The 13,837-nt window shown below is 47.5% G+C and overlaps 1 protein-coding gene across 1 annotated transcript; it reads right to left on the reverse strand.

The window, feature by feature from the left end:
- Nucleotides 1-7,890: 7,890 nt before the first annotated feature.
- On the reverse strand, nucleotides 7,891-11,834 carry PRR13 (proline rich 13). The gene is given in 5 exon segments (XM_025458759.3): nucleotides 7,891-8,561; nucleotides 10,014-10,309; nucleotides 10,312-10,377; nucleotides 10,728-10,766; nucleotides 11,605-11,834. Coding segments are annotated over 4 exon segments (426 nt in total). The 5' UTR covers nucleotides 10,747-10,766; nucleotides 11,605-11,834; the 3' UTR covers nucleotides 7,891-8,516.
- Nucleotides 11,835-13,837: the final 2,003 nt, after the last annotated feature.

Here is a 13,837-nt window from a genome sequence, read left to right on the forward strand (position 1 = left end):
CTGGGATAGAGCGGCAGCGCGCGGACAGGAGGACGCTAGCGGCCCCTAGCGGCCCGACCGGAAAGCCCAGGCCTGAGTGCGGAGAGAGTTGGCAGGCGCCATGGATAAAGGAGACCAGAGGGAAAAGGGATGAGTGAGAAGAATGAGAAGAGACGGGAAAAACCCAGTAGTGTGTTGTGATCCATCAAGAAAAAAAAAAAAAAAAAAAAGAAAGAAAGAAAAGAAAAGAAAGATTAAAAGAAACTACTTTGGCACACTGAAGGCAACTTTTACACCAACTCCTTACTCTGAAAATTAGCACTGAAAAGGAAAAGAATTAAGCATTTACTCCCTCTTAGAAAGAACTGCAGTCCATCCGTGGTTGATAAGGGAAAAACTCTTTTTTTTTTTTTTTTTAAGATTTCAGTCTAATGTATAAAGAATGAGAAGAAAATCCCCATTCATCCTGCAACCCCAAATGAAAACAATCATTCAAGCCGGTGGCATCAATCATCAAAACTTTAAGTGAAAGGTTGTTAGGGAAACAGGATATTATCATGGGGCCAAATATCACCACACACATTATCGCACGGAAAAAAACAACAACCAAAAAGCAAAAAAAAAAAAAAAAAAGAAAAGAAAGAGAGAGAGAGCTCTGATAATCACCACCTTACCCTAGTGATCAAACTTTGCAACACTAACAGCTGGACAACTTTGACATTATGTGGTCCTTGAAGAGATACAATAAGTACATAGCATTGCCCATTAAGTCTTCTTGTCAAAAGTGTTTAATCTTAACGTAATCAACCCTTAAATCTAATTTGCAATGTATAGGAAATTTATGAGGGATAAAGGAATAAATTAAATACATCACACTGCAAGGAGATAATCGACCAACTCAGAATGTGGTTAAGCGGCCAACTCTTGATTTTGGCTCCAAGGTGCTGAGATGATACTCAGCAGGGAGTCCGCTTGACATTCTCTCTCTCTCTCTCTCTCTCTATTTCTCCCTCTGCCCCTCCCCACCTCTCAAATAAATCTTTTTTATTTATTTATTTATTTTGAAAGACTGAGCACAAGTGGCAGGGGGAGGGGCAGAGGGAGAAGCAGATTCCCCGCTGAGCAGGGAGCCAGAAGGGTTGGATCCAGGACCCTGGGATCATGACCTGAGAAGGCAGACACTCAACTGACTGAGCCACCCAGGAATCCCTAAATAAATCTTAAAACTACCCAGTCTCTTTAAAAAGGCAATGTAGGGGATCCCTGGATGGCTCAGCGGTTTAGTGCCTTTGGCCCAGGGCGTGGTCCTGGAGTCCTGGGATCAAGTCCTACATCCAGCTCCCTGCATGGAGCCTGCTTCTCCCTCTGCCTGTGTCTATGCCTCTGTGTGTGTGTGTCTCATGAATAAATAAATTAAATATTTTTAATAAATAAATAATAAAAAGGCAATGTAATGGAAAAGAAGAGGTGGGTAAGAAAAAAATTTAAAAAGCAATAATAAATGCAATGTGTGGCTCTTGTTTGTTTTTACTTAAAAAAATATATCTATATAGAGGTGCCTGGATGACCAAGTTGGTTGAGTGTCTACCTTTGGCTTGGGTCATCATCCCTCGGTCCTGGGTCCCAGGGTCCCTGCTCAGTGGGGAGTCTGCTTCTTCCTCTCCCTCTGTCCTTCCCCCTGCTTGTGTTCTCTGTGTCAAATAAATAAAATCTTTAAAAAAATAAAATTAAAAATAGCTATATGACATTTTCAGGACAATTGAGGAAAATTCAAATAAACTGAATATTAGCTAATATTAGGAAATATTGTTAATTTTCTTAAGTGTGAGAGGCACCTGTGCTAGCTCAGTCAGAAGAATGTGCAACTCTTAACCTCAGGGTTGTGAGTTCGAGCCCTACATTGTATGTAGAGATTACTTAAGTAAAATTTTTTTAGAAATTATTTTCTTAAAAATAAGTTAATTAATTAATTATTTTCTTAAGTTTGATAATGGATTGTGGTTATGTAGGAGAAATGTTCTTTATGAGCGCATGATGAAATATTTATGGGTGGTGGATCATGATGTATGCAAGACTCAAATGGTTCACATATGTATATCAAAGCAAATATGGGAAAAGATTAAGAACTGTTTAGTGTGGGTGGTAGGTTTATGGGTAATCACTGTCGCATTCTTTAAACTTTTAAAAAATAATTTTTAGGGCAGCCCAGGTGGCTCAGCAGTTTAGCGCTGCCTTCAGCCCAGATTGTGATCCTGGAGACCCAGAATTGAGTCCCACATCGGGCTCCCTGCATAGCCTGCTTCTCCCTCAGCCTGTGTCTCTGCCTCTCACCCTCTCTGTTGCTGTGTCTCTCATGAATAAATAAGTAAATTAAAAAAAAAATAAAAAATAATTTTTATAATAAAAATTGGAAACAATATGTGGAATGGAACAAGATTGGCAAAATGTTGATAATTCCTGAGGTTAGGTAATGGGAGTATAGGAGTTCATTAAACTGTTTTCTCTTATATGTCTGTAAATTTCCATATTAAAACTTTTTATAAAACAACAAGAACAACAACCAGAAAAAAAATGGAAGGGCTCCAGGCTTGGAGTAAGACAAAATTAGGAGAGAGCAAATACATGGTTATTACTGAACCTCATTCAAGTCCTTTAGGTGTCAGTTCTGGCCTTAATGTTACAAAGTTTTATTGGGCAACCCCAATTCAGTAGGAACAGCTTCCCAAAGCTTGGGGATTCCAGTTCCCTGGGGTGGCATATTAGAAACAATATGAGATAGAAATGAAAAGAAGTCTGTCATTTGCAAAGGTAAGGGACAGACCAAATACTAAAAGAGAGGAAAGGAAATAAGAAAACATCAGGGGAAAAAAAAAAGAAAGAAAATGTTGGAACACCAACATTTCAAAAAAAATTTTTAAAGTTTTATTCATTTAAGTAATCTTTACACCCAACATAGGGCTTGAACTACAACTCCAAGATCAAGAGTTGTACGCTCTTTTGAGCCAGCCAGGGGCCCCAGAATATTAATATTTCGAATCAAACTAAGGAGCAGGCTTACTGTGAGACCTGTACAGAAGGTTAGATTAACCTCAAGATTGGGACGCCTGAGTGGCTCAGTGGTTGAGCATCTGACTTTGGCTCAGGGCGTGATCCTGCGAACCAGGATCAAGTCTCACATTGGGCTCCTTGCAGGGAGCCTGCCTCTTCCTCTGGCTATGTTTCTGCCTCTCTCTGTGTCTCTCATGAATAAATAAAAAAAAATATTAAAAAAAAAACCTCAAGATTTTGCACTTGGGGCGGGCGGGCGCCTGTGGTTCAGTCAGTTAAGTGCCTGCCTTTGGCTTGGGTCATGATCCTGGGGTCCTGGAATCACACCCCATGTCTGGCTCCCTGCTCTGCCTCCCTCCCCTCTCCTGTTCATTCTCTCTTTCTCTCTATCTAATAAACTTTGAAAAAAAGAAAAGTCTTAAAAAGTTTTTTGCACGTGGGTCATTTATATTCCAGAGACCCTGAGAGCTCGGGTGAAAGTGAGTAGCTGTTCAAGAAGTCACTTCATCCTTTACTAACAATAGCATGGCTTCTCCTAGGGCTGGGCAGCAGTTGCAGTCAGCTTTGAAAGAGAAAGAGGAGATGCATTTAATAGCAATACCTGATAATTTTATGAATCAATAAATTCCTCTCAGAAGAGGAAAGAAGAGTCAGTTTGCCTAGAACTATAAAGCAACCTAAGGAAATGATTCCAAAAAGGCAGCAAACTAAAGACTCATCCCATGACTGGCAATTCCCAAAGCTAAACTATCAATTTGTATTTTAGATCTCATGGATTTCCTATGCCTTCCCATCCTCAACTATGTGGAAACCTTGCTACACTTCGTTTATAGTAAGAAGAGAATAGCAGGACTCCCAGATTCCTCTCATGGACACAAGGTGGTGAAGGCGTAAGATAAACACACTTGAGGATGACCATCCTTAGTCCTTTATATTGTTGCACAAAATGGGATGCAAACCCAGTGCTTTCAGGAGACAGGCAGGTCATGTAAATGGGGAGAAAGAAGGCAACAGGAAGTTGAAAATATTATGAAAAGACTGGAGAGTACAAGATCCATTTATAAGGAACGACCACTACTCAGGGCCAGAATTTCTGCCCTCAGGATTGTGAACCCACTGTTGCTAGGATTTCCAGCTTAAAATCTAAATCTTCACTGAAAATGTCTGATACTGGAGCATACTGGGTGGCACAGTCAGTTAAGGGTCTGACTCTTGGTTTTAGCTCAAGTCATGATCTCAGATCCTGAGATCGAGCCCCCCACATCAGGCTCCGTGCTAAGTGCAGAGTCTGCTTGAGATTCTCTTTCAGGGTCCAAGCTCAGCAGAGAGTCTTTCTTTAAAAAAAAAAAAAAAAAAAAAAATTGTATTCATGAGATACTCACAGAGAGGCAGAGACATAGGTAGAGGGAGAAGCAGGCTCCCTGTGGGGAGCCCCATGCAGAACTCAGTTCCTGGACCGGGGGATCGTGCCCTGAGCCAAAGGCAGAGGCTCACCCACTGAGCCACCAAGGCATCCCTACTTTTAGCTTTTAGAAAGTTAGTAAATTTGGGGGAAATAATAAATAACAAAACAACAGCAAGGTGCTCTGCATATGGCTTAGATACACCAAGAAAGGGAGGGATCCCTGGGTGGCGCAGCGGTTTGGCGCCTGCCTTTGGCCCAGGGCGCGATCCTGGAGACCCAGGATCGAATCCCACATCAGGCTCCCGGTGCATGGAGCCTGCTTCTCCCTCTGCCTGTGTCTCTGCCTCTCTCTCTCTCTCTCTCTCTGTGACTATCATAAATAAATGAAAAAAAAAAAAAAGTGGGTAAAGAGATGGGTCAGTGAATTTTCTCCCTAATTTCTTGGCTTCTTTTGTGTTTTCCTTCTTTACCACTTCTCTGTCTCTCCTTATTTCTAGTTTGTCAACATCTGTTTCTCTTCCCCTCATAATCCCCCTGTGCCCACATCTTCCCTTCTCCTCAAAAATGAGGAACTGATGAATAAATGAAAATGGAGGATAACTGGAATGGAACATAGAGTGACCCCCAAACCCAGGACACTGGAAAAGCAGGCCTGGGTCTTGGATTTCCTATAAAATTGCTCTAAAATATAGGAAGACCTCAAGCATTTATTTGGTATAACTCACGTCAGGGGCAAGTCATAGACGCCATACAGCCAATAAAGATGCTCTTCCTTGTTCTCCAAACCCCATGCTCGATCCCCAAGCCCTATGGATTCCACCTCAGAAACATCTCTCAAGTCTACTCCTTCCTCTAGGCCATCTCCCCACCTTCAGTCTCATTTTCTGCTTTCAGGTTCCCGCATGGTAACTCAGGCTCAAGAACTCCTGAACTTTCATCCTACGTCTTTTCAGAACTCTGGGCCTCTAAAACTGCTTTTTTTTTTTTTTTTAAGATTTTATTTATTTATTCATGAGAGACACACACACACACACACACACACACACACACAGAGGCAGAGGAACAGGCAGATGGAGAAGCAGGCTCCCTGCAGAGAGCCCGATGTAGGGCTCGATCCTGGGACTCCAGGATCAGGACCTGAGCTGAGGCAGCCGCTTAACCACTGAGCCCCCAAGCTGTGCCTAAAACTGCCGTTTCTGCCTGGAATCCATTGGGTTCAGGAGCCAGACTACCTGAGTTTGAACTGACTGAACCACTTCCTGCTTCAGTTTCCTTTACCTATAACATTGGAGTAATAGTACCTCCCTCACCGAGTTGCTGGGAAGATTATAGAAATTGTAAGTGGAAAGCACCCAGAACTGGAACACAATAAATGCTCAGTGTTAGCTGATATTATTTACCAACTGGCCAACTCCCACTTACCCCAAGGCCCAGCCCAGACCTAGCTCATTTTCCCAGTGGCACCGTCACTCCTTCCTTTGCTACCCCACTGCTAGATCCATGTCTCTATTGTGGTTCTTTTTACCAGTATTACAATAACCTACTTACATGTCCTTCTGCTCCATTAGATCTTGTGGATCCTGAGCAGCAGGGACCGTCTTTTAGGTTCAGCACCCAGAAGACAGCATTTCCTCAATAAACAATTTTCTAGAAAACCAATCTAGCCCCACTGGGAGACCTGTGATTCCCAGACATACTATGGAACTTTTGAGTCTGTACCTAAGCACAAATGCTTTTCCCAGTTTCTCTCCCCTCTCCACTTAATAAATCCATTCTTTCATTTTTTTCTACTCACACTTTTCATGTTCCAGGCCCAAGAGGTGGTTGAAATGTCACTTTTCCTGTGAAGTCACCTTTGACTCTTCCTATCGTTCCCACTTATTTCTAGGTTTATATTCTCCTGGCATTTTATAGTATCTATCTCTTGGATATTTTTCCTTTCCCCAGCAGATGTGAGTGCCATGCATGGCATAGAGTAAATCAGGAGCCATCAATTCCAGCTGTGTATTGTAATCACTGACATGTTTTCTTAAAAATACTGACTTGTTGAAGCACCTGAAGTAGCTCAGTTAAGCATCCAACTCTTGATCTCAGCTCAGGTCTCGATCTCAGGGTTGCAAGTCCAATACCCACATTGGGCTCCACACTAGGCATAGAGCCTACTTAAACAAAACAAAAACAAATCCAACAACTGATTTATAGGGCCCCATCCTTGAGAATCTCATTCAATAGATTTTTTTTTTTTTCAAAAGATTTATTTACCTGTTTGAGAGAGAAGAAGGAAGGGGCAGAGGGAGAGAATATCCAAGCAAACTACTGCTGCATACAGGGCTCGATCTCACAAGCCATGAGATCTGGATTTGAACCAAAACCAAGAGCTGGACGCTTAACTGACCAAGCCACCCAGGCGTCCCTCATTCAATAAATTTAAGTCAAAACTCTAAATTAGGGACGCCTGAGTGGCTCAGCAGTTGAGAGCCTACCTTCGGCCCAGGGTGTGATCCTGGAGTCCTGGGATCAGGTCCCACAATGGGCTCCCTGCATGGAGCCTGCTTTGCCCTCTGCTTGTGTCTGCCTCTCTCTGTGTCTCTCGTGAATAAATAAATAAAATCTTTTTTTTAATAAATAAAATCTTAAAAAAAAAAAACAACTCTAAACTATCCTCACCCTGAAACTAATAATACACTATATGTTAATTTGAATTAAAAAATAAAAAAAAGAAACATCGGACACATGGGTAGCTCAGCTGGTTTGGTGCCAGCCTTTGGCCCAGGGCATGACCTTGGAGGCCCAGGATCAAGTCCCACGTCGGGCTCCCTGCATGGAGCCTGCTTCTCCCTCTGCCTGTGTCTCTGCCTCCCTCTCTCTGTGTCTCTCATGAATAAATAAATAAAATCTTAAAACGCGCGCGCACACACACACACACACACAAAACTGAATTGTTCTCTGATAGCTGATGAGCAGCCAGGGTTAAGAACCTCTGCAGCAAAAAAAAAAAAAAAAAGAACCTCTGTAGCAGATATGAAAACTTATGCTAAAGACCTATATCTATTCATTGAAGGGAAGACAGTAAAGATGCGTTCCAGTAGTCTGAACCAATTCTAAAGGTTCTCAGTTAAGAAACAAAGGGACAGGGTAGCCCCAGGTGGCTCAGCAGTTTAGCTGCCACCTTCAGCCCAGGGTGTGATCCTAGAGTCCCGGGATCAAGTCCCACGTCGGGCTCCCTGCATGGAGCCTGCTTCTCCCTCTGCCTGTGTCTCTGCCTCTCTCTCTCCCCCTGTGTTTCTCATGAATAAATAAATAAAATCCTTTTAAAAAAAGGGACATAGGGTGTCTTCCTCACTGATACTCTGGTTCCTTTCTATAAAACTGATATGCTTTGGAGGGTCTATGGAAGGGCAGCAAAAGTAGTAGAATGTGCTGGGCCCAACCAAGGTAATGGCACAGATGAACAGAGACCAGGAAAAAAAAAGCTTTATTTGGGCTGAGAGCTGGAGAATGAGAAGGCCCTGAGCCAGCCTACTGAGGCTAAGAAGTGAGATTAGATTCCAAACCGGCAGGTAGAGCTTATGAACCAAATGGACTCCACCTCCCAGCAGGCTTACAGTTAGTACAATCAATAGAGGCTGGTGGGAAATCTATTTGCCACTAAATCACCAAAGTATGCCAGCCACCATTACAAAACGGCACAGTTTCTTTTCTTCCATAATTAAATTTCCACAACCCCTCCCAACTACAAGTATTACAAAAGAAAGTTAAAAAAAAAAATCTCATTTTACAGATCTTAAACTCATCTTCAGCATTTAGCTCAAAGGTCTCATCAGCCTCAAAAACATAGTTCTCCTGCTAAGCTCATCAGCTAAAAGGTCTTTTCAAGTAGTTAGAAGATGGTCTTTGCTAGCCCATGGCAATTCATTGGCCCATTTTCCCTAGCCAGTTAGGGCTGAACAGCAGAGTAAGGCTCAGAGTGGGGGGTAAGGGAGAAGGGGTACAAGGGCTAATTTTCCCCCGTACAAGATGCCATTTGAAGCTTGATGGGAGAGCAGAACTGGAGAGGCTTGAGGGAAGGGTCCAGACCCTGCATTCAGTCAGAGTCACTGCTGGAAGAGGAGGAGGAGGAGGAGGAATGCTGTAAGGGGAAAGGAGACAGCATCAGATGCAATGACCTTTGATCACTCCATGGGACATTCTTTGGTGCTCCACCCCTCCACCCAAGCACCCTTTGCTTCCTAAGAAGGTCAGGAGTCTTGAAACAGTCCCTTAAACAGCAAAAGCAAAAAGCAGTAGAATGTGGTGGGCCCAACGGTGACACACAGGAATGGATTAAACCTTCCTAAATCAGTGCACAGAACTTAATACTGCATTTGGAGCATGTTTCCAACTTTCTTTACCCAAGTCAGTGCATAGGCAAGGAAATAAATTATAGGAACTAGTGTAGTATAGTGCTAGGAGACAGCTGCTATCTTGCAAATGCTTACTGATTGGCTGCATGGAAAGTTCATGTAGCAGGGGGTCTAAGACAAGGGAGCAGAAACAGCCTCTGTGGGATCCCTGGGTGGCGCAGCGGTTTGGCGCCTGCCTTTGGCCCAGGGCGCGATCCTGGAGACCCAGGATCGAATCCCACATCGGGCTCCCGGTGCATGGAGCCTGCTTCTCCCTCTGCCTGTGTCTCTGCCTCTCTCTCTCTCTCTGTGACTATCATAAATAAATTAAAAAAAAAAAAAAAAAAAAAGAAACAGCCTCTGTGTGCCTGTCTAGCTTTACTTTTTCCTAAGCCCCAAATGGGAGAAAGTGAGGAAGGAGGGGAGAGTACTAGTCAAGGTTCTTTACTTGCACACCCCCAACAACTGTCACCAAACACATTTTTTCATCTCTGCAGGGCAATTTCTACCCCCATTCAACCTCATATCTTTCCTTCTCCTGCAATTCCTACCAAAGATCCGGAAAGGGGTAGTGCCCAAAGCCCTAAGGCAAATAAACACTGGGCACTAAAATGTAAATTAAGGCCTCCTCAAGATCCAGGAAGATCCAGGTGGGTTCGGTCCTTCCAGGGTTGTCCTGAGAGCTACTTGGTTCGGTCCTTCCAGGGTTGTCCTGAGAGCTACTTGTTAGTTAACGCTCTTCTAGAATGAAGATACTAGCTGAGGGCTAGCATCTCTGGGGCTGAGCATGAAATTTAGGTTTTGTTTGAGGCTGAGTCACTGAGAGTCCTGCTGGGTGGTAGGACAAAAAGGCCCCTGTGATAATTAACACAGCACCTCCAGAACACTGAAGGTGGGGGTGTCTGACTTGCTAAACCAAGCGTCTGGGGATGGGGGTGGAGCAAAAGTTCTGGGAGACAGAGACAGGAAGGGCTTTGGATTCTGTTCTGTATTCTATGGCTCAGCTTAGCCTCTCCTCGATAGAAGGCCCGATTTGCCTAGTATTTCAAGATTACCAGATTCTTACCAGTGGAAATACTTTACAAAGAAGAACCGTCGACCAGAGCCACACAATGGCTGCTTCATGTCCTCAGACTGCAAATCCCCCCATGCCTCTGTGGTGGGCACCCCTTCCTAGCCAAGCTCCAGGGGGCACTGACCTTGCCATGCTTGTGGTGTTTGTGCGTCTTTTTATGAGCTTTCTTCATTTTCATCCGCATCTTCTTGTCCATCACCATTCCCGGTCCCCCCATGCCAGGTGGCAAGGGATTCACAAGAGGCGTGCCAGGAACAGGTGGTGGGTAGGGAGGTGGGTAGGGACCCGTGGGTTGGCATCCGGGGTACCCTGGTTGTGGCGCAGGATAAGGGGGCCCGCCAGGGGGAAAAGCTGGATTCCCCTGGGGAGCCCCTGGGGGAGTTGGATAGGGGCCCGGGGGGTAGGCGGGATTCACAGGTGCGGATGGGCAGGATTGGCACCTCCAGGGTACGCGATGTTAGGGGGATATGGATGAGGCCCTGGCTGTCCTGGTGGAAGAAGCAAAGAATAAGTTAGGATTCCAAGAGCTCAGAGCCTCTGACGATAAACAGGGGCAAAAAGAAGGGGGTTCCGTTTCTCACTCACTACTTACAGGGAAATGCAAAGGCGGGGGAGCAGGTGGGGCGGCGGGGAGGCAAAGCCGGCGGGCAGAGGGAAGGCGAGGGCGGCGGCAGGGGTGGGGAGGGAGGGAGACGGTGACTCGGGACCGACGAGCGCAGGGTCAGCCGAGGAGGAGCGAGGACCGCTTCTGTGCGCGAGGGGGGCGGAGAAAGCGACAGAAACTCCCCGTGCCCGGCTCCTCTGAAAAGCGGTTGCGGCCGAGCCCTCGAGCACCTACCGGCATTGGGATTCCACATGTTCGGGGCCTCCCTGCAGCCTGAGGAGGAAGAAACCAAGGCGAAAAGCTGATGGTGCTGGGGGGGGCGGGGGGGGGGGGAAGGGGGGTTAGAGACCCAGCCCGGAGCAGCGCCTCCCGGACTCGCGGAACCGCCTCGACCTCCGCAGGCTTCCTTCCCCACCGTCCCTGCGCTCAGCACCTGCTTCCTGCTGCCCCCAGGCCCGGGGCGCCCTCCCCGCGCCTCCACCTTCCACCACCTCGGGCTCCGCGGGACAGCGCCCACGTCCGCGACCTCCGGGCCCGCTCTCCCTCCCCTCCCCTCCCCTCCCCTCTTCGCCCCTTCCCCTCCCATCCTCCCCTCCTCCGCGACCTCGGGGTCCGCTCCCCTCCCCCCCTTCCCCTACCCCCTCCGCGACCTCGGGGTCCGCTCCTCCCTCCCCCCCTCCCCCCCCCCGCGACCTCCGACCCCGCTCCCCCCTCCCCTCCCCTCCTCTCCTCCCCCCCTCCGCGACCTCTGGGCCCGCTCTCCCCTCCCCTCCCCTCCCCTCTTCGCCCCTTCCCCTCCATCCTCCCCTCCTCCGCGACCTAGGGGTCCGCTCCCCTCCTCCCCCTTCCCCTACCCCCTCCGCGACCTCGGGGTCCGCTCCTCCCTCCCCTCCTCCCCCCTTCCCCCCTCCTCCCCTTCCCCTACCCCCTCCGCGACCTCGGGGTCCGCTCCTCCCTCCCCTCCTTCCCCCCTCCGCGACCTCCGGGTCCGCTCCCCCCCTCCCCTGCCGGGGCTGAGCCCGGAAGACTTTCCTCACCCACCGCTACGGAAGGATCTTAAACAACTTCACCGCCCTCAGCCCGGGCAGGCGGAGGGAGGCAGGACCCTCACCCCAGGCCACGGGAAGGAGCCGGAGAAGGCGTCCAGGGAAGAGCCTCCACCGCTGTCTTACGGAGACACACCCCCCTTCCACAGCCCACAGGGCAAGTGGAGAGCCTGGCTCCCGGCTGCCAAGGATCCCTGACCTGGGGACGAGGAAAGGAGGAAACTGGGGAACCCAGACGCCCAGTCACCTTTACACCACCTCCCGGGCGGGACTCATCCTCGGCTCTCACTTCCTGGCCCCCGCCCCCCGCTCCCCGACCTGGGCTTCAGCGCCCGCCCCCGCCCCCGCCCCCGCCCCCGCCCCCGCCTGGTTGGCGAGCGCTTGGCCCGTCCGCGTCGTGATTGGAGAACACAGCCGTCAATCACTCTGGCAGGCGGGGCTGGAGGCCGGCGGCGGCCCCGGGGGCGGAGCGCGGCCCCGGAGGGCGCAGAGGAGTGGGCGGGCCGGAAGCGCCGGGGGCGGGGCCAAGGCGGGCCTCGGAGGGGCGGGGCCGGCTTGTGGGCGGAGGCCCGGGGAGGCCCGGAGGACTCTGCACCGGGGCCCTTTGAGCTCCTCGGGCGGTGGGTGCGACGCCTGGAGAGGTGACCGAGGCGGTGCCAAGGTCCTTGCAGAGCGCCTAAGAGACGGCGGAGAGCTGCCGGGTCTCAGCCCCACGCCTCGGTTTCGCCACCTTCCTCCTCTCCCCTGTGGGAAGTAAAGAAACATTCTTGGGGGAAATACAGAGATTTCCTAATCCCCCTTAGAATTCCCTAGCTCACTTGCATAGCTCCGCCATCCGTCGAATTGCATAAGGCAGAAGCCAAGGAGGTCATCTTTGATGGCTTGTCCCTTGTCCCGCCGCCGCCGCGAAGAGCTCGTTTTGTCTCCCAAATAAATCTGAATTCTTTCCGCTTCTCTCCATGGTCCCTGCTCCTAGCCTATCATCGTCTCTCTACTGGATTGCTGCAATGGCTTCATGTTTTTTTTTAAATCACAATTAACATAAAAAACCATGCACCCCAAACTTAAAAATACTCATTCTTCCTAAGCATACTTAGGCTACTTATTAAAAAAAATTGAGGGGCAGCCCAGGTGGCTCAGCGAGGCCTGACCCTGGAGACCTAGATTCGAGTCCCACTTCGGGCTCCCTGCATGGAGCCTGCTTCTCCCTCTGCCTGTGTCTCTGCCGCTCTCTCTCTCTCTGTGTCTCTCATGAATAAATAAAATCTTAAAGAAAAAAATTGGGTCTCAACTAATATAAATCAAATTTCAAAGAATTGTACACTACATACCACATTCTCTGGTCACAATGTAAAATACAAATATACATCTGGAAATTTAAGAAAACAAAAAGGCTTCCAAATAACTCTGGGTCAAAGAATAAACCATGATGGAAATTAAATACTTTGAACTAAGCCATACTGAAAATACTACATCCCAAATTTGTGGGATATATAAAAAATATTAAGAAGATAAATTGTATACTGTCTATCATCTTGAATTAAGCCCTTTGATAGATTTTTAAAATATTTTTTATTTTGTTTTTTTTTATTTTGAAATAATCCTTAGACTCACAAGAATTTGTAAAAAAAAAAATAAAAATTGGGGGTGCTCCTAGGGGGCTCAGGCGTTTAGGTGTCTGAATTCAACAGAGGTCTTGATCCCAAGGGCCTGAGATTGAGCACTACGTTGAGCTTCCTGCTCAGCCCAGAGTCTGCTTCTCCCTCCCTCTCTGCTTGTCTCTCCCACTACTTGTGTTCTCTCACACTTGCTCTCCCTTGCTCTCCCTCTCAAATGAATGAATAAAATCTTAAAAAAAAAAAAAAAGGTTGTACAAAAAAATCCCTAGAATTCACATGTATGTACCCTTTACTGAGCTTCCCTCAATGATAATGTCTTACACAACCATAGTACATTTTGGTATACTTTCTTATTAGCTTTCTGCTAAATATTTGAGATGAATTGGGATATTTCCTAGGGCAATTTATTTGTTTTATTTATTTTATTTTTTGAAGATTTGTTTATTTATTTGAGAGAGAAAGCAGAAGAGGAGAGAGGGGCAGAGGGAGAGGGAGAAGCAGACTCCCAACTGAGCAGGGAGCCCTACTAGGACTGGATCCTGGGACTCTGGGATCATGACCTGAGCCCTAAAAGGTCCCTTAACCCACTGAGCCACCCAGGTGCCCTCTAGGGCAATTTATATCTGTATTATCTCTTTCTAGAAAGATTGAGTTTGAAAGAAATTATTTATGTATCTGT

This window comes from Canis lupus, chromosome 27 (assembly GCF_003254725.2).
Source record: "Canis lupus dingo isolate Sandy chromosome 27, ASM325472v2, whole genome shotgun sequence".
Classification (NCBI taxonomy): Eukaryota; Metazoa; Chordata; class Mammalia; order Carnivora; family Canidae; genus Canis; species Canis lupus.